This window comes from Urtica dioica, chromosome 2 (genome assembly GCF_054948205.1).
Source record: "Urtica dioica subsp. dioica isolate 48M chromosome 2, U.dioica_male_clone48M_v1_H2, whole genome shotgun sequence".
Lineage (NCBI taxonomy): Eukaryota > Viridiplantae > Streptophyta > Magnoliopsida > Rosales > Urticaceae > Urtica > Urtica dioica.
The window spans coordinates 38,835,504-38,860,482 of record NC_142757.1 but is presented as its reverse complement, the minus strand read 5'-3'; the positions used below and the strand labels follow the sequence as shown (position 1 = coordinate 38,860,482).

General features: G+C 39.1%; 4 protein-coding genes across 5 annotated transcripts; 1 reads left to right on the top strand and 3 right to left on the bottom strand.

Moving 5' to 3' along the window:
- Positions 1–351: 351 nt before the first annotated feature.
- Positions 352–951, bottom strand: LOC149404666 (uncharacterized). Its single transcript, XM_089607623.1, has one exon. It carries the CDS (start codon positions 949–951, stop codon positions 352–354), a length of 600 nt encoding a protein of 199 aa, XP_089463749.1.
- A 3,615-nt stretch (positions 952–4,566) lies between these two features.
- Positions 4,567–5,694, bottom strand: LOC149404665 (uncharacterized). The gene has a single exon (XM_089607622.1). It carries the CDS (start codon positions 5,692–5,694, stop codon positions 4,567–4,569), a length of 1,128 nt encoding a protein of 375 aa, XP_089463748.1.
- Positions 5,695–8,427: 2,733 nt separating this feature from the next.
- LOC149404664 (tRNA/rRNA methyltransferase (SpoU) family protein) lies at positions 8,428–22,929 on the top strand. Of its 2 annotated transcripts, XM_089604653.1 has the most exons (36): positions 8,428–8,730; positions 9,145–9,235; positions 9,890–9,984; positions 10,084–10,565; positions 10,710–10,923; positions 11,036–11,344; positions 11,573–11,723; positions 11,874–12,011; positions 12,837–12,918; positions 13,447–13,694; positions 13,878–13,991; positions 14,483–14,739; positions 15,186–15,434; positions 15,543–15,695; positions 15,806–15,943; positions 16,070–16,312; positions 16,587–16,714; positions 16,938–17,061; positions 17,474–17,635; positions 17,779–17,926; positions 18,006–18,106; positions 18,417–18,578; positions 18,749–18,796; positions 19,117–19,224; positions 19,392–19,466; positions 19,579–19,629; positions 19,740–19,883; positions 20,014–20,138; positions 20,380–20,467; positions 20,817–20,876; positions 20,966–21,212; positions 21,493–21,644; positions 21,730–21,800; positions 22,009–22,165; positions 22,308–22,496; positions 22,603–22,929. In XM_089604653.1, the coding sequence occupies exons 1-35, from the start codon at positions 8,554–8,556 to the stop codon at positions 22,467–22,469; spliced, it is 5,454 nt and encodes a 1,817-aa protein (XP_089460779.1). In that variant the 5' UTR covers positions 8,428–8,553; the 3' UTR covers positions 22,470–22,496; positions 22,603–22,929. The 2 variants fall into 2 exon arrangements, with proteins under 2 accessions (XP_089460779.1, XP_089460772.1); XM_089604646.1 differs by having other exon boundaries at positions 22,308–22,929.
- On the bottom strand, positions 22,893–24,063 carry LOC149404663 (uncharacterized). Its single transcript, XM_089604664.1, has 4 exons — positions 23,872–24,063; positions 23,543–23,785; positions 23,114–23,248; positions 22,893–23,030 (listed from the first exon to the last, which is right to left on the bottom strand). The coding sequence occupies exons 1-4, from the start codon at positions 23,872–23,874 to the stop codon at positions 22,971–22,973; spliced, it is 441 nt and encodes a 146-aa protein (XP_089460790.1). The 5' UTR covers positions 23,875–24,063; the 3' UTR covers positions 22,893–22,970.
- Between the last annotated feature and the right edge of the window lie 916 nt (positions 24,064–24,979).

Below are 24,979 nucleotides of genomic sequence, written 5' to 3'. Positions count from 1 at the left end.
CTATATTTTTTTTGTGAGACGTCTCGACGCCGCGAGGTCTCTATATTTTTTTTTTTGTGAGAGGTCTCGACGCCGCGAGCTCTCTATATTTTTTTTTGTGAGAGGTCTCGACGCCGCGAGCTCTCTATATTTTTTTTTTGCAATTTTATAGAATTGTATGAAAACTCAAAAATCCTTTTTGAGAGGAACAACTGCGATATTTAACTTCAATATTTTGTCTTGTTTTTTATGACATTACATTTTTTTTGGGCTATGTGGCCGCTTTTGGAAAGAAAATATAGCGAAGTAAATTAAATACTTTGGCGGTGACGCTTGCCAATTTGAAGAAGGTATGTAATTTGGTGCCGCGACCTATTGAAAATATTGGCGGAGGTGCTCCGCGTTCCATGGATGCTTGATTTCTGTTCCGTCCATCTCTTCAAGGCGATACGTCCCGTCGCGTATTACTTGCCGGACTCGGTAGGGTCCTTCCCTGTTTGGCCCAAGTACTCTTGCTCCGTGTACTTGTGTGTTCTGGAATACCTTCCGTAAGATGAGGCTTCCTTCGGCAAAGCGACGAGCTTTGACTTTCGAGTTGTAGTGTTTCTCGACGACTCTCTTTTGGGCGGCCATGCGAGTGAATGCTGCAACCCTCCTCTCTTCAATTACGTCCAACTCCATTCGGAGTGCCTCGTTGTTATTTTCCTCATCAAAAGTTTCCATTCGGAAAGATGGAGTCCCGATCTCGACGGGAATAACAGCTTCAATTCCATAGCTGAGGGAGAAAGGGGTTTCACCCGTCGCGGTTCGGGTCGTCGTTCGATATGCCCAGAGGACAAGGGGGAGCTCGTCGGGCCACGCACCTTTCTTCTCTTCTAGCTTCTTTTTCAACGTTTCCTTGATTGTTTTGTTTACGGCTTCGACTTGGCCGTTTGCCTGTGGGTGACGAGGTGATGAAAATGTCTTTACCATCTTCAACTGTTTACATATCTCCCTGACTTTTTTTATTGTCAAACTGGCAGCCATTGTCCGTGATTATGGAGGCGGGAATACCGTGACGACAAATGATTGATCGCCACATAAAACTAGTAGTGTTGGCTTCGGTGATCTTCGCTAGGGGTTCTGCTTCCACCCACTTCGTGAAATAATCTATTGCCACAATCGCGTAGACTCTCTGACCTGACGCCATTGGCAGTTTTCCGATTATATCTACCCCCCATTTTGCGAACGGGCGAGCAACAAGGATGGGGCACAACGGCGCTGGGGGCTGTCTTGGGATATGCGAGAACCTTTGACATTTGTCGCATATTTTTGCTAGTTCGAATGCATCTTTCTTGAGAGTGGGCCAGAAGTAGCCTTGCTTTAGGGTCTTAAGTGTCAAAGAGTGCCCTGCAGAATGGTTCCCGCAGATTCCTTCGTGGATTTCTCTCAGGACGTAATTGGCCTCGGCCTCATCCAAGCATCGGAGGAGTGGCTGCGAAAATCCTCTTTTGTATAGCGTGGTTCCTCGTAGAACATATCTTTGCGCTTGATACTTCACCTTCCTGGCTTCTGCCTGGTTGCTGGGGAGGGTGTCTTCACGAAGATAATCTATGATCGGCGTCATCCAGTTTGGCTTCGGGTCATCTTCTATTGTATTCACTTCTTCCTTCTTGATTGACGGGTGCTTCATGGTTTCGACGGGTACTTTCCCCAAGTTTTCATCGTTGGCCCCGGAGGCCATTCGGGCTAGAACGCCTGCTTCAGTGTTTGAGTCGCGAGGGACTTGCACAATTTCATACAATGAGATTGCTTTGAGTCGGAGTTTAGTCTCTTCGAGGTACGCGATCATGTTCTCCTCTTTTGCCTGGTACTCTCCTTTGACCTGGTTGACGATGAGTAGCGAGTCACAATAGATTTTGAGGTTTTCCACGCCGAGCTTTCTGGCCATGTCGAGTCCTTCTAGGAGTGCTTTGTATTCGGCCTCATTGTTTGAAGCTTTGAATTGGAAATGGATGGAATACTTCATTTTCTCTCCATCTGGATTCATGAATACGATTCCGGCTCCGAATCCGCGGACGTTGGAAGCTCCGTCCACGTGGAGGCTCTAGACAGGCCCGTCGGGGATAGCCTTCCTTTTCTTTGACGCTTTTGGTCTTCATCGATCTTTCCATCTTGGTCAAGGTCCACGTTATATGTAAACTCGGCTATGAAGTTGGCGATTGCCTGTCCCTTGATCGCAATTCTTGGTTGGAACTCTATTCCGTATTCACTCAATTTGTGAGACCAGATGGCCACCCTCAATGACATTCCCTTTTGTAGGGCTTTCTTGATTGGGTGCTTGGTTCTTACCATGATTTGGTGTGCCTGGAAGTATGGTCGAAGTTTTCTTGCTGCCACCGCTAAAGCAAGAGCCAACTTTTCTATTTCCGGGTATCGAGTCTCTGTGTCCAGAAAGGCCTTGCTTATGTAGTATATAGGCCATTGAGTTCTTTCTTCTTCTCGAACGAGGACCGCGCTTACGGCTCTTGTTGACACGGAAAGGTATATGTAGAGAGTCTCGCCTTCTTTGGGTTTTGCCAGGAGTGGTGGTGTTGCAAAATAAACTTTTAATTCTTGAAAAGCGGTTTCGCACTCGTCGCTCCATGCGAAATTCTTCCCTCCTTTTATGGCTTGGAAAAATGGTTGACAACGGTCTGTCGCTTTAGAGACGAATCGGCTCAACGCCGCAATCCGTCCGGTGAGGCTTTGAACTTCCTATGCTTTTGTGGGGGATCTCATGTCTAACAGAGCCTGGATCTTCTCGGGGTTGGCCTCTATTCCTCGCTGGTTGACAATGAACCCTAGGAATTTTCCTGACTCCACTCCAAATGCACATTTGTTTGGATTTAGCTTCATCTTATATTTTCGAAGGAGTGTGAAGGTTTCTCGTAGATCTTTAACGTGGTCATGTGCCTTGAGACTTTTGATGAGCATGTCATCGACGTAGACCTCAATCGTTCTCCCGATTTGTTTTGCAAACATTTGATTAACCAAACGTTGATATGTGGCTCCGGCGTTTTTTAGCCCGAATGGCATTACTCGGTAGCAAAAAAGCCCCCGATCCGTGGTGAATGTGGTCTTGAGCTCGTCGGGCTCGTGCATTTTTATCTGGTTGTATCCGGAGTATGCATCCATAAAACTCATGAGTTCGTGACCAGCAGTGGAATCAACTAATTGATCGATCCTAGGTAGCGGGAAGCAATCCTTCGGGCACGCCTTGTTGAGGTCGGTGTAGTCAATGCAGATTCGCCACTTTCCGTTGGATTTCTTTACCATGACCACGTTTGAGATCCATTGGGGAAATTTCGATTCGCGGATGAAGTTGGCGGTGATTAGCTTTTTCACTTCCTCATTGATCGCGAGGTATCTTTCAGGGTTGAAAGACCTTCATTTCTGGATTTTTCCTGCTTCTCCAGGGAGAACGTTAAGGCGGTGGGCAATGATCTGTGGGTCGATTCCGGGCATGTCCGCATGTGTCCATGCGAAGACGTCCTTTTGTAATCTAAGGAATGCTCCAAGTTGATCTTTTACCTCGGCTGCTAGGTGCGCTCCGATCTTGACAACTTGTTCGGGCTTTTCGTCGTCGAGTATCACGTAGGAGAGGTCACTTGATGCTTCCACCTTCTTTGTGTCGGCTTTTTCCCTCGGGTCCAAGTCTTCAAACATTTGGGCTTTTTCGCTCTGGCTCGGAAGATCGTTTTCAATCTGGTATACAGCCCCTATCCTTTCGTCACATTTCTTAGTGGTGTCAACCTTTTCGCTGCGGGACCCCTGAACGTAGCATATTCCTGAGTCCGCCTGATTTCCTTTCGTCACTCCAATCCCCGATGGTGTCGGGAACTTCATGAGGAGGTGGTATGTAGAGGTGACGGCACGAATTTTGTTGAGTGTCGGCCGGCCTATAATGATGTTGTGGGCAGATGGACGATCTACGATCAAGAAGTTGACTAATCGTGTGGTTTGAGCTTCCCCCTCTGTTCCGAAGGTAACCGGGAGACTGATGAATCCTTCTGTGTAGACGCGTTCTCCATCAAATCCGAAGAGCGGGGTCTTGACCGGGGTTGAGTAGATTTCGCCAAGGTCCATCCGCTCGAGGGCCGTTTTGAACAGGATATTGGCGGAGCTTCCATTGTCAATGAGGATTCTTTTTACCATGTTGTTGGCCACCTGCGCTTTAACGACGATCGCATCGTTATGCGGGTGCATTACTCGGAGAGCTTCCTCCTCCGTGAAGCGAATTGTTTCGTATGGAGTGGTCGGACATTTATTTTCTGTAAGGTTGATGTGGTGGGAGTGGGCTTCCCCGGTCGCTGCTCGTGCGTAGTTCTTTCGCTCGTGGGCGGTGTCCCCCGTCTCGGGTCCACCAAAGATGGTTGTTACGATGTTAAGCGGGGTGTTAACCGCATTTCTTTGAGTGCCGCGGTTGTGGTCATCGGTGGTGGGTCTCTTTCCGCGGTCTTGTTGCTTGTTGGTTTGAGTGGCCCGTCTTCTTTCAGCGGCGTCTGGATTGGCGACCATCAATAGGACGAAATCTTTTAATTCTCTATTTTGGATGAGGTCCTCGATCTATTTCCTGAACTGAATGCAGTCAGCGGTGAGATGGCCATGATCTTTGTGGAATTCACAATACTTCCTTTTATCTCGCATGGATGGATCTGTATACATGGGTTGCGGGTTGGTGAACATGTTCCTCTGCAATGAAAGGATCTTGTCTGGCGTAGTTTTGAGCGGAGTAAAGTCTGCGTTTCTTTGGAACTTCTCAGCAAGCAGGGGTCGTGGACTTGGCAGAGGACGGAGGTCCGAGACCGTGACCGTCGTGGCCCGGTTCTTCTTTCTTCGTAAGTCGTTGTCGAATTGTTCATCTTCTCTCCGACGGCTTCCTCTATCGTTGGCTTTTCGACTGTCGAGGTATTCGTCGACGGAGATATCCTGGGTAGCGCGGGTGATTAGTTCTGACATGGTTGTTGGTCGTTGCCTCACCAATGATATAAAAAAGCTACTGGTTTTGAGCCCATCGATGAAGGCAAAAATAGCGTCGCTGTCATCGTACTCATCCACCTTCTTTGACTCTTCGATGAATCTGTTCAGGTAACACTGAAGGGTCTCGTGGTGTCCTTGCTTGATTGTTAGGAGATACGACTTTTCTTTCCTGCGGACGCGTGACGCGGCGAAAGGCGTGATAAATTTTTCTTGAAGGTCCTCGAAAGATTGAATTGATCCCCTTTTTAGCCTTTGGAACCATTCGAACGCGGTTCCAGTGAGTGTGAGGCAGAATGCTTGGCACATTGTCGAGGGTGTTTGTCCTGCCATCTTCATGTTTATTCGGTATTGGTGGATGTGATAGAGTGGGTTGGTGCTCCCATCGTAGAGTGCCATGGTTGGCGGCCGAAAATTTCCTACGGTATCTTCGGCGAGGACGTTCGCAGCGAACGGCGAGGCTACTCCTTCGATCATGCTTCTCACAATCGGGGTCCTGGTTTGTGCCGCTTGTATTTCTCGTATTTCCTCCCTTAACACATTGAACATGTTAGTTACTTCGTCGTTTCTCCCCTGAGGGACGGCGGATGCAAATCGGGTAGTGCGCTCTCTTTCGCTCGATGCTTGGTTGATTAGAGTGACATGTGGCACATGTGGTGTTGTGGTTGGTGGAAGGACGGCTTCTTGTGGCTCAGGGGCGGCTTGGCCCCTTAGCATCTCCCACCGGGCGTTGAGATGGCCTCTTAGGTCCATATTGGGTTCGAGGCGTCCCGACAACCCGGTACGTCTAGGTGGTGAAAAATGTCTTGCGTCCCTGCTATCTGCCACTTCCTCTTCTTGTCCCAGTCGCTCGAAGGCAGACCGTCGTGATGGTTCAGTCCTTGCTCCTGCCGTAGAGCGTGCGGTTTAAGGGAATTGTTGTCTTGGTGCCTCATTTTGGTTTTCTCGCAAGCGCTGAGGCTGCTCTGCCCACTCTGCTTGGTGGTGATGATCGATGTCTCAGATGTTTGGGTCGGGAGCTTCGTCTTGTCCACCTTCGTTGGCAGGTTCCTCGTTAAGTGCTTGTTCTGTCTCATGCCTTTGATCTCCCAAGCGGGCATTCCCCGGGCGTCTCTCTATTGCTTGGGAGTGTAATGTCATGGCCCTCTCTTCTCGCTCCCTTGCGAACTCGCTTGCCAGCAGGAAAACACTGTTCTCGAGGCGCTCCATGCGATCGTCTCGTTCAATAAAGATGGAGTTACGTGCAGCGGGATTCACCAGGCCGGTGGGATTCAGGTGCAACGATGGCACGGTGCTTGCTGCTGGGACGACGCTTGGTGGCGATGTTTCTTGGACTTGGCTATGTCTAGCTTGAGTCCGGGCTCGCTTATGAAGCGCTACGCTTTCTGCCCGTTGAGGGGCGTTGCTTCTAGAAGCGGCGGCACGGCTGGTCATCTTGCAGAGATTCCTTGCGTCGCCTCTTGAGTCAGGATTCTCAGGTGGATGTGAGCTTTCCTTCGGATGAGAAAAGAATTGCTGGCGGGAATGTCGTGGTTGTTCTCAAGATCCCTTCCTTCTAGCGCCAAAATGTTAATGCGATTTCTCGGATAACATTTGCGGGACACGTGTCGGGGTGCGAGCTTGCGACGTGTCTCGATCTTGTGTTGTCAGAGTCACGTTTCCTCGGTTCTTAAAAAGGATCGTGACGACTTGCTGTCCTCCTGAGAGTCCTTCGGATTAGAGAATATCTTCTCGTTGCCTTCTTGGTTGTTCTTGTTGGATTCTTCGTCTTCTATTCGCTGTCTTTGTTGGGTAATCAGATCTTCAATGCTTCTCTTTTTCTTTTTCATCGAGTCGGATCATCGGTCTTTTCTTATGAGTTGAGAGAATTCTAGGTTGAGAGAATTCTGAGTTGAGAGAAGATTTTGAGTCGAGAGAATGATTTGAGTTTTGAGTTCTGAGTTGAGCTATTTATAGAGTATTAATCTTGACGCTTGTCGCTTGGCGCTTGTCCCTTGTCGCTTGCGTTTGGCGCTTGTCGCTTGGTGCTTGGCGCTTGTCCCTTGTCGCTTGCGCTTGGCGCTTGTCGCTTGGCGCTTTGTCGCTTGCGCTTGGCGCTTGTCCCTTGTCGCTTGTGCTTGACTTAGTCATGCGTATTTTTAGCCGTTTGACTAAATTGTCCTTTTATATTGTCACGTCGTTTTAGCAATTGAGACGTCGTTTTTACCATAAGAAAAATGACGGTATAACATATAACATTAATTTAACACCAATTACCTATCAAATAAAATAAACACCAATTACCTATCATATAAAATAAAAACTAATATACTAAAAATCATAAAAGTACAATCTCAATAAAAATTATAGTTGCCACACACGACATAATGAAAAAAAAAATAAAAGTGCATACATAAGCAAGTAAAAATCACAAATTACATGAAAAAACTATTATTTAATAGTTCGGCATATCATCAGAGTTGGGTGCTCGGATGTTATTGAAGTATTGCCCAAAATTTCCATATCCTTGTTGTTGAAATTGATCTTGTGATTGTTGAGAAGTTTCATTTCTACTTGCTAAAATCCTCATTATGCACAATACGATAAGAGAAGAGGTGAGTGATCTAAATGCCCCAATTCAACTGATTCCCGAGACAAACACGCAAGAACCAGATTTTGAAATTGAGTCAAATGAGGATGTAAGATTTCAACTATTTCTTGATCGACATAGAAAAATCAAAGATAAAGATGAGCATATAGCCCTTCGTAATGCGTTAATTGACCATTTATGAGAGGAGTATACTAATGGTACCGATTAGCGAGTATCAGTGTTTTTGTGTGCTTTATTTTTATGTGTGTGTTTGTTTTGTTTAGGTTATTTTTTATATATTTAATTTTACCAATGAAATGTAATGTATATATGTAATCTTTATTCTATAAATGTTATCCCACTATGTTTATTTTTTTAGGGTGATTTTTTATATATTCATTTTGTAGTATTAACATAATACTTAATAATATTGTAAATTAATTTGATACGTTGATACAAAAAAATAATATACTATTTAATAAGCTTATTATTGACATAATGAATTAATAGAGTGATTAATTTGCAATTGATATGAAGTAATATGAAAAAGTATAAAAAGAGAATATTTTTTTAGTGTGCTATTTGGTGTTGTGGGTTGAAGATGAAAAAACTGTTTGATGTGACAGTTGTACAATTTTAGTGTAAAAATTGTACTATTTTAATGTAAAAATTGTACCATTTTAATGTTATGGGTTAAAGATGATCTTAGCAATTGACAAATTTTTAGCGTCTTGGTTGCTTAGAAATTTGTTATGAAAATTTAATGTCTATTTATTAAATTTGAAAGGTTAACTATTTGGAAAATAACAAAAAAGAAAATGGTAAAAAAAAAAAAAATGAGGGTTTATAGGGTTTATGATATCAGAATGTCTGAAGCGTTCAACACAAAAGAAATGAAAAGGAAATGTCCATTTGAAAATCAATAACGGCGTTTCGCCAACTGACACCAATACCGGAGTTTTTCACTCTAGGTCACTGTGTTTCTCTGCAGCCATTTCGAATAACAAATGGCTCCAAACGACATCGAAGCAACTTCGTCTCTCGTGGTTTCTCTCTGGAAGAGCTTCCGGCAAGTTCCGCCGGATTCTATTCCGGCGGTTCTTGACTGTCTTCTGGCTTCCACAGGTTCATCTCCGACGAGCCTTTTCGCTTCCCTCATCGATTCCTCTCCTGATTTCGCTAAGGTATTTCCAATTCCACCAGATTCCCTGTTTATATCTATATACTCTCGGAGACACTAAAATGTTAATGATCATAATTTTTCGAGAAAATCGTCAAGGTAATCCGTGTTTCGTACAATGCCAGTTCTTAATTTGAAACAAAGAACTTGAAACTGTTCAAAACAAGAGAGTAAATGCCAGTTCTTAATCAGCTCTTGTTTGTGATAGTTTATTGGTCAACATGAGAGTAAATGGACCATAGAGTTGCCTGTTTTTATAAGAATGTTCGAGATCTTAGTCGTTAGATACATTATATTCTCTTGATTAAGGTCTTTTTCGTCAGCATTTTGCTTAAATTCTTCTCTTCCTGTTTTTGTCTCGTTTTTCTGTTATAAGTTCTAAAGAAAGAGTATAATGGTTACGATTGGTACTTTGTAGGACTTAAGCGAAGGAAGTGATTTGGATTCGGATCACTACAGCTATATGGCTACATTTATCAGTGCGCTTTGCCACCTCTTAAAGAAACTTGGTTAGTAATTATTCCTGAAAAGCCTAACATTGGCTCTGCTCATCATCAACACAAATGGTTATTGTTTAAAAAAAAATTATTCCTGAAAAGCGCTCCCAGATATCAGTGATTTTAGTTGCTCTCGTTTAATTTTTTCCTATTTTGTCGTGATGAGAAATAAAAAATATATTGGGTTAAGGATTATAATAATCTAGGTCGCTATATAATGTTTTGACGAGCATATGGGTGTTCCTCTCCCCTGAGTGCTTATCCTTACGATATTATCATATTTTTTACGACTTTTTTTTATTTGCCATTTTATAAACCTGCGCTTGTCCCAGTACTTATATTGAAATTGAATAATGGCAACCCTATTGATATAGAATGGTGTTGCACTTAACATGTTTGTGATAATGAAAGGATTGACTGGGTCCTTATGGAGTTTCATCTGCAAAGTTATTCTTTGGCGTCTTGCAAACTTGATGAAATTTTTCAAAGGTTAAAACGATATTGATTGCAGCTAAAGCTAGCATGTTGCGCATGCTTGCGTGCTTGTCTTTTTAAACTTTCACCAGCTGGTATACCAAAATACATTATGTGAAGTTTCTCTGTTTCTCAGAGTTTAGCATCTTCAGATTATATGTTCATGTCAACCTGCCGCTCAATACAATGCAGGTCTTAATCACGATGCTTTGAAAATGTTCATTTGGAGAATTTTTATTCCGTTGATGAAGGCACTACATACTTTCAACCGTGAACTCCTTAACGAGGTAAATTCCAAATGCATGTCTCTCATTGACACTTGTTTACTGGTTATCAATAGTTTCTTGACTTTTATTCTGCTTCCATTTGGTACATTTTGTCGGTAGGTCGTAGAATCATTCACCGTTGTTGTGGTTGAGACAAGTAGCTGGGTAGTGATGGAAGCAAACCTTGTTCCATATCTACTTAGATCAGTTTACAATTCGCTGGATATGGTTCAAAATGAAGAATTAGAAACTAACATTTTTGGTTGTTTAGAGGTGGAGAAAGAACACTTTCAGTATCCAACTTGGTCCCTTCCTCTGTCTATTTCATGCCACATACTAGCCTCAATGCTAGATGTTTCCATTTCAAATGAGAAATCTGTTATGATTTCAAAATCAGCTATGGCTAATGGGGGTGTTGATATTCAACATTTTTCCGGTACTTTGATTTGGAGTGTGTGTACTATGATTGAGCGTATGCTTTCACAAAGTCTGGAGCATCGCTCTTGTGCGATCAGATTTCTTTTGCCAATTATTTTCAAATCATTTGGCCCTTTTCACACCTTTGAAGTTGTAATTCATGGCCAGACGAGTTTCTTTTCAAGGTAATGTGTTCAATTCCCTCCAAAGATGTGTGGTTTTCATATAGTTTTTTTTCCGTTACAAGACGTGTTTTCTTCATCATATGCACTCACTGTTGTCTTTTATTGTTTCATTGCTTGTACTAAATGTGTTTAATTCGCATCCAGGAACGATTTTTTTGTGAAAATTTGGAACTGCTGCAGAGCACTATTCTCTCAAGGAGCTATAGAGAGACGAGATGCGTATAGTGTACTGTCTCTATACATGTCATTCTTGCCTTGTACGGACGAAAGCGACGATATTGACACCACGGTCGATGATATTGAAAGATTGGATATAACAACTGATCTGGAATTCTGGGAGGAAATAAGGAAAGGCTTGGTACTTGAGCATTATCCCTTGGCTGTTTATTTTTATTGTAAATTGCGTCAAATTTTTGTCAGCATCAAAGCGACCGAGCTCTCAATTTTCCATGTTTGGTCTTATGGGTCAGATCGATAAGGAGAGCTTAGTGAGGAAACAGTCATTACACATGCTAAAGACAGCAGTTCGTGTTAATCGAGTAAGCCGTTCTTCTTGCATTTCAGAGGCTAAGTCACGCAGAAAGCGCACAACACCTTCGGGTATGACAAAGAGGGAAGCGTGGGCCAATATCGAAGCAAAGTCACTGGGCGTCGGCAGAATTTGTGACACTATCGAGTCTACTGTAAACAGTGACAAGAAATGGGAAGCCTTTGTACTGCTGTACGAAATGCTTGAAGAATATGGTACGCACTTGGTTGAAGCAGCTTGGAATCATCAGGTTTGCCTTTTCTATTGTTTTTATCTTTGTTTGTTTTTCTTTTTTATGTATGCTTATTTAACAGTCGAAACTCCAAAACACATAATCTGATTGGAATTTCAGTCTCTACATGATCACAACTTCAAAAAAAAAAAAAAAAAATCTTGCGAAGGATAGGCGTTATGAGATTTGCATAAGCCTCTGTTTTCCCTTTGGAAAAGCTTGTTCAACTTTGTCGTTTTGTTTTAGGTATCCTTGTTGCTTGAATCTCCTAGCTCCCATGCTAGTTTTTCAAATGCTGGCGGAGTAAAACATCAAAATGACTTTGAAACTTCGAGTGAAATTTTTTCTTGGTTGGTAATCTTGTGGGAACGAGGACTACATCATGATAATCCACAAGGTAATGGTTACTTCTAAGCTTGTCCATATGGTTATTTCGGTTGGAGCGAAACTTGTTCACTGTAAATGTTGCGCTACAAAGCCATTCTACAGATTCTCTGTGCAAGTTATTTACAGTCTTTTTATATTTCTCTTTTTTGCTTGTGTGTAGTTAGGTGCTTGATTATGGAGTCAATTGCGGGAATCAACTGGAAAATTTATGGAAATTTTGCAAAGTCAGTGCCAGAAACTTTTGTTCTTGGTTCATTCTTACAAGCCTTGAATGATCCTGTACACCACAAAGAGTTTGGTCTGTATGTCTGGAACTCAACAATTTCTTAATGGTCATTAGAGCATCTTTAGTAATAAATTTGAGTAACGATGATGTGATTCAAGCTTTCTTCTGGAAGCTGTAGTTGAGTATTCTTGTTAATTAGAATAATGATTAGTTTTCCACTGTGCTGACCGGCCCAATAAACACCTAATCACGATAGTTATCATTTTTGGTTTCTGCACTAGATTTTACAATGGCATTTATCATTGTCTTTTTTTTTTTCCTTCCCTCCATGCATTTACTTCTCCGAGATTGAATTTTCAATTTTGTAATCTGTTTTATTAGCCATTGATATCAGCTAAAAAAACATATAGTTTCTCTTTAGATGAGAAACATTTATAATATGTATATCCATTTTTTATATTAATATAGTTTTCTGTTTCTTTTTTTAAAAAAATAATAATATTTTTGACCTGTAATCAGGATCTCTCCTGTTGCACTGTAGTTTGTTTCATATAATTTTTTTTTTTTTTTAACAAATCTAGTAAAAAATAAAATTGTAAGATTGTCTTGTTAGATTCTTCTTATGATTATCTTTTTTTGTCTATATAAAAAATAGTTCCTATAAAATTGGAATACTTGTTATATATATATTTGGTATATCTTTTTCAGCAAGAAACCAGTGCCTCTCTGTTCTCGCAAATTTTTTTTTTAAGAAACAGAAAAATATTATTATTATATAATGTGGGTATAACATCAGATGCGAGCTCACTGTTCTCCCGTCTTTAGTAACCAGGAAATAACAATTTGGACGAGGTAGTCAACTGTGAATGTATAATGACTTGTTGGCTTGTCTATTAGGTGTAAAAGGAGTATATTCGTCAGAAACCATTGAAGGTGCAAGGAAATTTCTATGCTCATATACTAGTTGCCTGTTCATGAGGTAATACATCACGTGCTCAGAATTTTATCTGTTAACATGTGGTTTCCCTTTGAAGCTTTGATTATATCTTGTATTTGTTTTGCATGTTGATATTTAAAACTTAGATGTAGCCTAGGAAATAGTCCATTTACTTTGATTTAGATAGTGGAAATGTTTGAGTTCAAGACAAATTTATATCACTCATTAAGATGTCTAAGAATGAGTTGGGGGTTTTACGAAAACAAAAAGAATTATCGACGCTGTTCTCTGATTCTTGTTCACATCATTTAATTTGATTTAAACTTAAGACTCGTTCTTTTCGTCATCTTGAGGTCTGCTTCTGCATTTGTTTTCTTCAACATATTTAGTCATTACTCACTTCCATTTACGAATGCTTTTGTTGGTTGGGTATTGGTTAATAAGTTTTCTATTTAACAAGAGTTTTGTGACTGGTCATGGTAACTGGCTAATGGACTCTTGCAACTATTAAATGGTTACAGAATTATCACAGGTATGGAGATATCGAATTCTTATCTTGTATGGTTTCAGGAAAGGGATTGCTTTCTTGACCAAGTTAGCATCTTCCACAAAGCAGAGAGCGTTCAGCAGAGTTGGATTTATGAGCCTCACTGAGTGCCTAGCTTCAGCTGCTCACGGAGTCCAAGCAGATGATGGAAGTATAGCAGGAAGGAGTGAAGACCCTTCTCCACAAGATGATAAAATTGTTTTCTTAGATGCTTTGAGATTTGTTATTGAGAGTAGCAAACAGCATTTCAATTCCAATTATCGGCTCCGAGGTCTCTAATCACTGCTTTTTTAATATATCATATTTTTATGTACGAAAATAACTTCTATTGCATTTTGAAACATTATAATACATGAACAAAAGAAGCTCTGAAAAAAAAAAACTAGGGGGTAGTTTCATTTATAACAATAGTTTCAAATGTAAACTGATCTGGGTATTACCTTGATGTCTCCAGTTTGTCAGAATATCCTTCGGGCTGGTGCTTCAGTCGTGTGTTCATTTGATGTGCCTCTTGAGGTACTGCTGAACTTTATTTCAACGGTTCCTCGGGAATTCACTGATTATGGGGGTAAGCTCTGGTATGTTTAGCATGTGGTCAATTATAGTTTCTTATTTCAGCAAGCTGTTTTTTTTTTTTTTGAAACAATAACTTTTCTATTGATAACGGCAAAAGCCAGATTTACATAGAAACAGAAAAAAAAGGAAAACATGGGGCTAAAAAATAGGACCGAAATATCCTCCCACAAGTCGGAAGGACGGTCAAGAAATATCCTCCCGCAGCAAGCTGTTAGTTTTCTATAGTTTAGAGACTGGTCTAGTGTAATTGGTATTTGAGAATTGTTCGGTGTAATATCTTTCAACCTCTATGTTAATGAGAAGTAGCTTCTATAATAATAATAATTAATTAATTTAGTGATAATACTTCACTGTTTTTTTTGAAAAAATAATCAATTAATATAGTGAAACGGTTATCTAATTGCAGACTCACTCTTATGTTCTACATTGATTTTGTAATTCACGTGTCCCCATCCTTTCCATATCTATCCATCTATGCTCTAGGTTCCTTAAGAGTTCAAGTACAAGAATGGATTATGGGGTGTGGAAAGAAGCTTTGCACGGCTAAATGTACAGAGCTGGAGTTCCTGAAGAGGCTGTACGACTTCCCTTATAAGGTTACAGCTACTCTCAATCAGAGTAAGGAATTGGCTACTTATGATGACGGAGACATAGAAGCGTGGGAATCAGAAGCAAGAAGATGGGCAAGAGTACTTTTTATTGCAGTCAAGGAAGAGTGTGAATTTATACCCACACGCAAGGTGTGTGCCTTATTTTTATTTTTATTTTTTTCCCCTTAGTTTCTGATTTTTCTTCTTTTTCCCTGACTGATCTCATTCAAGATTGGTCTGAAGTTTTTTTTTTATTAGCTTATCTAAAGGGTTTTTTTGTTTTTTGTTTCTTATATGGATATGTATGTATGCGTACATATATCCATATGTAAGTCAGTGCTAAACCACTTCCCTATTCTAGATAGTTTTGTTAAAGACTATAGCTTATAAGCAACCTTCTCTCTGGTGAATGTGTATATTGTATCAGATTATTATCTTTATTTATATCATCACCTTTTCATAGAGGTTGTAAAATATGTAATTCAATAATTGCGTATTTACTTCTCTTCTAGTTTAGAATTTCACTTTTGATGTTCCAATCATTATCAACAAAAAATTTGAAGCGTTATAGTTGATAATAATTTTTCTGCGTGCAGTTTATTCAAAGCCAGAGTCATAACTTCTCCAATCAATTTGAGAATGAAGAGCATTTACCTGTTAAATTTCTCATACTCACCTCGAGCTTGGTAATGGAGCTACAGACAATGCAGGAAAGAACTACCGAATATGGTATTAAGTTTAGAACCAGATCGGAATCTGGCTCAACCGAGACTCTGGATAACATAAGTTATGCAGATTCTGCTACTTTGTATCAGGATTTCACTGACACTTTCCTCTCTTTCGTGGTACTGACACCGCGTAAACACATTTACTTTTATTATCTCGCTAGTGAATTCTCTTAAGCTGGTCCTATCCTATCTAAGGGTTCAGTAATCTTTTAATCTGATTGGCAGGAGGACCTGGTCGTTTTCACAGATTTGTCATGTTCAGTTTTCTCTTCTGGTGTTAGTTCTGAGGTTGATCTGCCCGGTTCTGTGAAGGGAAAACTTGGAGGCCCAAGTCAGCGACGACTACCATCTTCCACAGCCACCGCAGTGCTTCAAGCTGTACGATTCCTTATACAGACTGTATTAGCCTGACTTTATTTTCTGTCCCATAGTTGCTGACTTGTCACTTTTTTTCTTCTTCTTCTTCCAACTTCTCTATGAATAAACAGATAATATCTGTGAAGACCGTTGCACTTATATCATACTGGTGTGCACAATTTGGAACTAGTAAATCGCTAAATCTTGCTTTCAAATGTTTGTGGAAGTTCTACTGGAATACTATTTCTGGTCCTGCTTGTGATTCAGAGGTGCGTTTTGAGTTTTTGTATTCTTTTTTTCTTCTTTTTCCTATTCATGAATTGGTGAGGATTTACTTACTTTTCAAGATTTTGCCTTTTTAATCTTTTGGTTGTTGATTTGTGTTGATGAAATAGAATGGAGCGGAAGTTCATCTCGCAGCATATGAAGCATTATCCTCTGCTCTTAAAGCACTAGCGTCGGTGTTTTCTTCTCAAACCTTGGATTGCTTTAATTACAATAACAAGCAGTTGCTGCCAAAAGAAAGCAGCATGCCTTTATTAGATTTCGCGGCTCTTAGTTTTCTTCAGAATATAAATGATCTTCTTGGTACTGGAGTTTTGGTAAGGACAAGACGTTCGGTGCTTATGAATTGGAAGGTGGGTCAACCCTTGAAGCTATGATTTCATGAGTAGCAAGTCAATGTGATTATATCATTTGTTTTGATGGCTGCACATTTTTTTTACGGTACACTCATTCATTGTATCACTTGTCAGATTTCTCCGCCTGCATTGATATAGATCTGTAATTTGTTTCATACTTGATCTTGATATGCTTGTTGCTGAAACTTTAATTCGGGTGTAATTTGGTTTATTGTGGTAAAACAATCTCACTTGTTTATTTATTTATTTTATTTTATTATTTCTCATGCAGTGGCTTTGCCTAGAGTCTTTGCTGTCAATTCCGGGCTATGCTGTTAAGAATGGGATTCACTTGGGGGAAAACAAGTTCTTCTTCTCGGATGCTGCTCTGAGACAAATTTTTGATGATTTGGTAGCTAAGTAAGAAATTATAGCTTGCTTGTATATTTTTTTTAAGTGCGAGAAAGAAAATACAAGTCATGTGCTCAACAATATCTTTACCATGATTTTTCTGTATTGAAAATCCTCCATACAATTCATTATTTCTAGTCCATAATATACTTATACAAGTTCCACATTTTCTTTCATACTTACAATAGTTATAACATTGCGGTATTGACTTGCGAACTCCATTATCTTTCAGCCTCGAAAATGCCGGAGAAGCTTCTGTTTTACCGATTCTGAGATCAGTCAGATTTTCATTGGACCTCTTTGCTAGAGGAAAGTTGAACTCTCTTGTATCCTCTTGCAATGGGGTTGAATATCAGGTTTGCTTCTCAAAATTGTGAGCAAGATTTTAGTTTGCAATAGATTGGTCGAGTTGTCAAGCACATCATCCCTTGTATTGTACTTTTGTTAAATGCTGTACCTTTGTAGAAATATCAATTATTGATTGCTTTTCAACGAAGTCGTAGATATTTTGTTATTGCTTTTGGTTTTGGTGGTTGGTCTCCTCTCTTGATTCTGGGCTGGCATGTTATTTTATGTGCGGTCTGGTTCTGTGGGAGTGAACCACCTCACTATTGGTGTAGATCTCTCCCGGTTAACTCCGGATTTTGTTATGTTAAACACTTTCAATATAATGATGTCCTTATTTAAAAAAATAAAAATATACAGGTTCTAATAAAAAGTTGAAGTCAGAGAGGTGTCAATTTGTTTTATCATTTGAATCTTATTCAGACTGTTTGGAATTTGGTCCGCTCTTCTTGGATATTGCATGCGAGCTGCAACAAGCGAAAGGTTGCTCCGATTGCTGCTCTGTTATCTGCCGTTCTACATTCTTCCATATTTTCCGATGAGAGAATGCACAATTCCGGTGAGGGATCCGGACCTCTCAAATGGGTATGTAGTCTCTGTCTCTCCAAGTATTATGTTAGCCTCTCCAAGTGGGCCACTCATTCTTCCATAGTTTGCATGCTTTTGTGTGACTTGCTAATCAAGTGTTATCTCGTTACTTTTAAATTTTATTTTTTGATTTTGTATAGTTTGTTGAAAAAGTTCTTGAGGAAGGCACAAAAAGTCCTCGTACAATTCGTCTTGCTGCTTTGCATTTATCGGGCCTGTGGCTGTCTAACCCTAAGTATATCAAGTACTATGTGAAGGAGCTGAAACTTCTATCTTTGTATGGTTCTGGTATGTCACACCCTCTTCTTACTAGAGGAAAATACGTGGTGTTGTACTATTTTTACTAACTTGGAAATATTTTACCCAGTTGCATTCGATGAAGATTTAGAAGGTGAATTAGCAGAAAATCATGATACACAAACTGAGATCTCCATGTTAGCTACAAGCCCTAATCCTGAGCTGAGTGAGGTGAGGTATCTGATTATCTGAATTTTTCTAGTTTAGCGCTGTGTAAGGAAAGCCATCACATAGTTTGAAGCATTTGAAAATTAGTATTGTTAAAAGTTATTGCTTATGCTACTTGGCCATTCTTGAGCAGTCTTGAATATGTCGTCAAAATATTCTTGATTTAACTCATTTAATATATATTTGTTATTTATTTATATTAATATATGATAAAAGGTAGGATGAGTATGTGCAGAGAATGGAACGGACACTGAGTGATATTTTTATTTTTATTTTTTATATTTTGTTTTCTCTCTTTTGGCTGTTGTGACAGGCATTTATCAACACAGAGTTATATGCACGTGTATCTGTTGCTGTGCTATTTTACAAGTTAGCTGATCTAGTTGACTCTGTTGGATTAAACCCCGGCCATGGAGAATGCTTTGCGCCTTTGGAATCTGGAAAACTATTTCTGCTTGAGCTTCTTGACGCCGCAGTATGATTACTTTATAGTCGGCAGTCACATGCGAATTTATGGCTTTAAAGTTCATTGTTATGCCTGACTCTTTTTCTGTTTCATCATTTTCAACTTATTTATCATAGTTGTGGCATTATGTTGCTTTCGCACATTAAAAGTCAATATGATTAAGTTATGTTGCAATGTAGGTAAATGACAAGGATCTTTCCAAAGAGTTGTATAAGAAATACAGTGCTGTGAGTATTATTTTCCCTGTGCCTTTCAATCATTTAGTTCTTCTCTTTTATTTTTCTTGCCACCCTGAAATATGTAAGTAAACAAATAACATGGAGTTGGTTTATAATTATAGACGATGTTGGTACAATGACCATGAACTTGCAGTGCAGTATTTTAACATGTTACTCGTATCATGAAAAATGCTTGCTTTACTTCAAATTAGAAGAAAGTTATCAACTGATTAGCATAATATTGATTATTAGCACCCTATTTCTGCATTTTTCTTTTTTATTCATCCACCATGCAATTTCTGAGGCACCTTTACTTTTATATTTGACAGATCCACCGAAGAAAGATTCGAGCCTGGCAAATGATATGTGTTTTGTCGCGCTTTGTATGTCAAGATATAGTTGGCAAAGTCACAGAATATTTACACCTGTCCCTTTGTGTAAGTAAATGTCGTGTCAATATTATACGATACACTAGGATTTTATATCCAAGGATCTTCTGTATATTTTCTAAATGTACGCAGTTTCATGTTTAGCTGCACTAAAAATCCTTCTGTACATGAACTATATCTGAATTGATCTATAAATTTGAATTCTATGATTACAGAGAAATAACCTGCCAGCTATTCGACAGTACTTGGAAACTTTTGCAATTAACACATATTTGAAATTTCCATCCCTGGTGAGACTATTTGCTTTGCACTAGGCCACATAGCCTCTCCTTTAAGGGCTACTGTAAAAAGATTGAAAAGTTGCTTTCTTAAAGAACTAATGATTATATTCCTACTTATCAGGTTGGAGAACAACTAGTTCCGATATTACGAGATTATGACATGAAGCCACAGGTATATACGTTTTATGGTCATCAGGCAATGTTTTAAAAGCATTTTTAAGGACCAGGGCATAATCTTTATATTTATTTGTAATTTATTAAACCTTCAGAAATCGAATGCAGGCACTCGCTTCTTATGTGTTCATCGCTGCTAATGTGATCCTCCACGCATCTGAGGCATTTCAATCCAAGCATTTGGACGAATTACTTCCTCCTATAGTTCCATTGTTGACATCTCATCACCATAGCTTGCGTGGATTCACCCAGGTAATTAATTTTTATAATTTCTTATTGGAGAAAAAAATGGCGTACTTGCTTCTTTACTTATATTTTGTTGTGCAAATTGTTTTTTTTTCTTTCTAGATTTATAATTGTTGGGTAATTGGCACTTGTGCAGTTACTAGCGTACAAAGTATTTTCCAAATTCTTTCCTGATTCAGACGCCGCTGCTACCGTATCATTAGAGAAGAGGTGCTTTGAAGATATGAAAAAATATCTATCAGTAAACTCTGATTGTAAACGGTATGAAGTGCTTGGTCAATTCTTTTCAGTAGAACAATTCAGTTTGAAGTACTCATTAGTATAAGGAAAAAAAAGGGGAATATGAAGTGTTTCCCAAGACAAGATAAAAATATGCGCAGTGTTTGCACTTGTTATTCCATCTGTTCTACCTTGATTGTGCATATTTGTGATTGGAGATCTTGCTTTTAGCTCCATTTGCATAATTTGTAGTGTGATACAGGAATTCGGTGTGTTTATGTAGGTTGCGAGCATCAATGGAAGGTTTTCTCGATGCCTACGATCCCATTCTCTCCGTCACACCTGCTGGAATTTTTATTAATCGGGTTGAGGTCCGAATCTTAATTCTCAGCGGAAAATTGTGTTATTATATTCATGATACTTCTGTACTATATATATGTAATGTCGTTTCAATATGTGCACCACATGAGGTTTCCTGCGCCTAGTTGAGTGTTTCAGCAATTTTTTTTTAAGAATGTTAGTTTTGATTGGAACATAATCATAAATATGAATCATGGGGTAGTGTGAACAAAAATGTGTTTTTTAAATTTTCCTAATGACCGAGACATTTCCTTCTTCATTTTTGCACAGCATGTGAAGAAATACAGCTTTATATCGTTTTTGCTATTTCTATTCATGAAATTTGTGCTACTAAACTAATCTGGGTTTTCACAATCGAAGGAGCTCGAGTTTGAATGCGTTCCAAAATCCCTGATGGAGGAAGTTTTGATATTCTTAAGTGTAAGCGTGTTTGTTTTGTTCCGTATTCTTTTTTCTTCCACTTTCAGTGCTGTTCTGCTCGATTTGTCTCTTAGATTTCAATGTCACAGGATGTCAGGGAAGACCTTAGGTCCTCAATGGCAAAGGACTTGGTGGCTATCAAGAATGAGAGTTTGAAAAGTAGCAAAAACCATGTGCAAATATCATCCAAGGGTATTGATGGAAACTCTTTTATATCACAACCCTCGGATATATCAGTGGATTTTCAGAAAAAGACTACCCTCCATAAACACGAGAAACAAAATACTGAGACCAGTTTACTCTCGAGCCAGAATGAAAGTTACAAACAACTTCTAGGTACGTGTAAATTGTAGTCCTATAACTGTAGATTCCCATAACATTATTATAGAAATAAAGTTAATCTTATTGGTGGCTGTTGATCTTTTTTGGGATCATATTATCATAAAAAATAGAGTAAGTTAATTAGTTTAATTATTTTTGTCATTAAGTAATGTAGGGGGGAGAGGTTATGCTACTTCTTGAATTGGACGCCGATTTAGTTTGATCGTCAAGTTCATCATCAATAATAGCATTTTCTTGTGTTCTAACTTGTCTCACGTCTTATCACTAATCCCAGAAATTGAGAAGGAAGATCAGCTTCTTGATCACGTGTTACAGTCGAGAAGGCAATCAATGGAGAAGTTCAGAACAAGCCGACAAGAGTTTATCATGCTTGCTTCGCTGGTCGATCGTGTTCCTAACCTTGCCGGATTGGCTCGGACATGTGAGGTATGTTTGTTCTTGTCTCTTTTGTATCTCGTATCAGCAGAGATCTTGTTGGAATAATCTTTTCCTCTTCCGTTGTTCTCATCAGGTCTTCAAGGCCTCAGCTTTGGCTGTTCCTGATGCAAACATTGTGCATGATAAACAGTTCCAGCTCATTAGGTTTGATCATCATTTCTCTATATATGTAAATATATCTCTCAATAGCATACATGATATTGATTTTTATTTTATGGTGTAAACTGTAAACCTAGGCCTTTCTTAGCTATGCTTTTATTTTATCTCGCTTTGCATCATTCTCTAAATAATATCATTTTGTTTGCTGGATTTTACTTGTGAATATAATACGGAGAATAATTATGCTTTGCAGTGTGACGGCCGATAGGTGGGTTCCCATAATCGAGGTCCCGGTAGAAAACATGAAAGTTTATCTAGAGAAGAAGAAGAAAGAAGGCTACTCTATTTTGGGCTTGGAACAAACCGCAAATAGCGTACCACTCGATCGGTATAGCTTCCCGAAAAAGACGGTTAGTCCATCACAAAGCCTTGTTCTCACTTAACCTCATTTTGTGTAAAGTGGCTTTCGCCTTTTCTAATATATATAATGAAGTTACCGTTTCAAAAAAAAAAAATTTGTTTGTAAATATTTCTTGTGGGTCGTGTGACTAGGTATTGGTTCTCGGGCGGGAAAAAGAGGGTATTCCGGTGGATATCATACATATTTTGGACGCTTGTGTCGAGATTCCGCAATTGGGGGTCGTGAGATCTCTCAACGTCCACGTCAGCGGTGCTATTGCTCTGTGGGAATACACCCGCCAGCAGAGATTGTGAAATCTCTTCTTTTACTTTTTCACTGAGGTAACCTTTTGCCCGCCACATCAGATAAAAATTTGTTACTCGTAGTAAAAACACAAACCTTTTTCGATTCGAAAACAGCTTATTAGTATGCTTTTCTCTCACACAGAATGAATAAACACCAGTCATTTTCGCTCACAAAGTTTCAATTGTATGGAGAGCTTTTTGGTATTCATGTTACAATTCCAGTCTGTCGGGTATACATATGAACTCTTTTTCACAGCTAAATTTCTTTTCTCGATGCAATAAAGTATTGAGAGATTAGAGCAGGAAAAAACAATCGATCGGATTCCAAAGAAGCCGAGATTTCTAATCCGTTGAACATAAATTAGTTTTTTCTCATGGTAAGTGAATGCATAAATGATTCTCCGCCTTATTCTGTGCACAAACTATTCATCTTCGTTTCTCTTTTCTTCCACCGTTAAAATTATTTATCTACTTGTCAATGGAACCGTAAGTAGCAATTTGGAAAATAGTTCACCTATGTTTTCTTGATTTTAAGAGCAGTTTGGAGAAAAAACCTCGCCGCTTTCGTGCCTGAAAGCCATCAATTGTTATTTCAGTTAGACGAAGAAACAGCAATGTAAAATTTATTTGAGTAAGAAAAGTGTTTCATTTACCTGTAAGCGTTTGGTAACTGCTTTTATCTTAAAGCCGATAGAGGCATTGCACTTCTTAGCTTGGAGGCACAGGATTTTGAACAACTTCGGAATTGAAATATTGCAGTTTGCGAGGCAACTCTGTGCATTAACAGCCTGTCAAATGCGAAGAAACCGTTAAGAGTTGTGTCAAGGAATTCGGTTTTGAAAAAAGAATTCCAAATGATTTTTGAAAGTGGATTTAGTTTTCAAATGTTGATAGTGACTGCTTTCATATAAATTTCATTCTTCATCAGCTCCGTGGACCCGAAATAAAAATTTTCCAACTAGGACTTTCATCTTACACAATAGACCAAGAGATATCATATATTATGAAACACAAGAGCCTAAAGCGTCAAACTTTTCTTCATTATTAATATGATCATGGAAAGAAGATTAAACATATGGTACTCGGGCTTTGAGGTGTTGGTCTTTGGAAGAAGTGTGCGGAGGAGTCAGGGTAATCGGTAGCTTTGAAGCAGCTTCTCGGAGTTGCCGAGAGTACTGAAGTAGCTCCGCTCTCCTATTGATGAACCTCTTGCCATTACCACCTTGATTGTGATGATGATGATGAAGATGATTGGTTTTGGCTCTTTTTGGCTTGATCAATACGAGCTTCGTCACTACCACTGTCTTTCCGGTTCTAAACGTTACCTGTAAATTTTTAAATTCATTTTCTATATCGAGTGGGAGAGAAACGTATATTGGAAAAGAGAGACTACAAAAGCATACGGTTTTACCATGCTTTGTGTTTGGAATGGCAAGGAATGAGAGATTGGTTTTCCTCTTTGGTTGGTTGGGAAACAAAAGTGTTGGGAAGGTGGATTTGGTGAGTGAACAAATGTTAAAAAAATAAAATAAATAAGAAGCTTAGAAAGGTGGCCGATGAAAAGGAATGACCAGCATGAACATTCCTTCGGTTGCAACGAAAAAATTTCCTTCCTTGTTTTGACTTTCAGACACAATGTCCCTTGTAACAATAAATAAAGGGGTTATTATTATCTAGTATACATTGATGAAGAAGAGATCAATATTCTAAGCAACGTGAGATTGTCGTTTCCCTTTCACGTGGAACCCGGAGAGCTCAAAGACATAATAATATGGCCAATCCAAATTAATTAGATGGCAGTTTATTCGTAGCAAATGGACGTGTATACAACTAATTTAAGATATTTGACACGACATGTTTTCCAATAGACTTTTTAAAGAGTTTCTTTTTTTCAAAGAGAGAAATTATTGTCTTAATCATATTACCCTTTGGTAATCTTAATATGAATAAAGCCTATATACACACATATATATATATATATATATATATATATATGTATATATATTGCATTTTCTCTCGTGGACGTGGATATTGTATGTGGTAGTGTTTTATTTAAGGGATATTTCCTAAACTATGGTAAAAAAAAGGTGCTATTCCATTCTTGTGTATTTTTCATATAAATACACAAATACGACCAAATTATGAGAGATAATTTTTTTTTCTTTCTAATCTATCCTCTATCGATTAACACATTTTATATCTTTTTTTTTAATTCTAAAAAAAAACCGTATCCAAGCAAAATATCTATTTTCTCTCTTCCTTTATCTTTTCTCTCGTTTCTCTCTCTTCCTTATCGTCTCTCAGCTCAACCGTCCCTGCTCCCTCTTTCTCACTTCAGCAGCGACCACTTCCAAGCTCCGACCAAGCTCCGCAATAGCAAGCTCTCTCCCACTTCGGTAGCGGAGCTCCGACCTTTCTCTTCGGTAAGTTTCTTTATTTATTTTAAGCTTAGCTATTAAGTCTTGGTCATTCTTGTTCGAGCGGTTCAAATAGACCTATGTTTAGTTAAATGGTGTCCG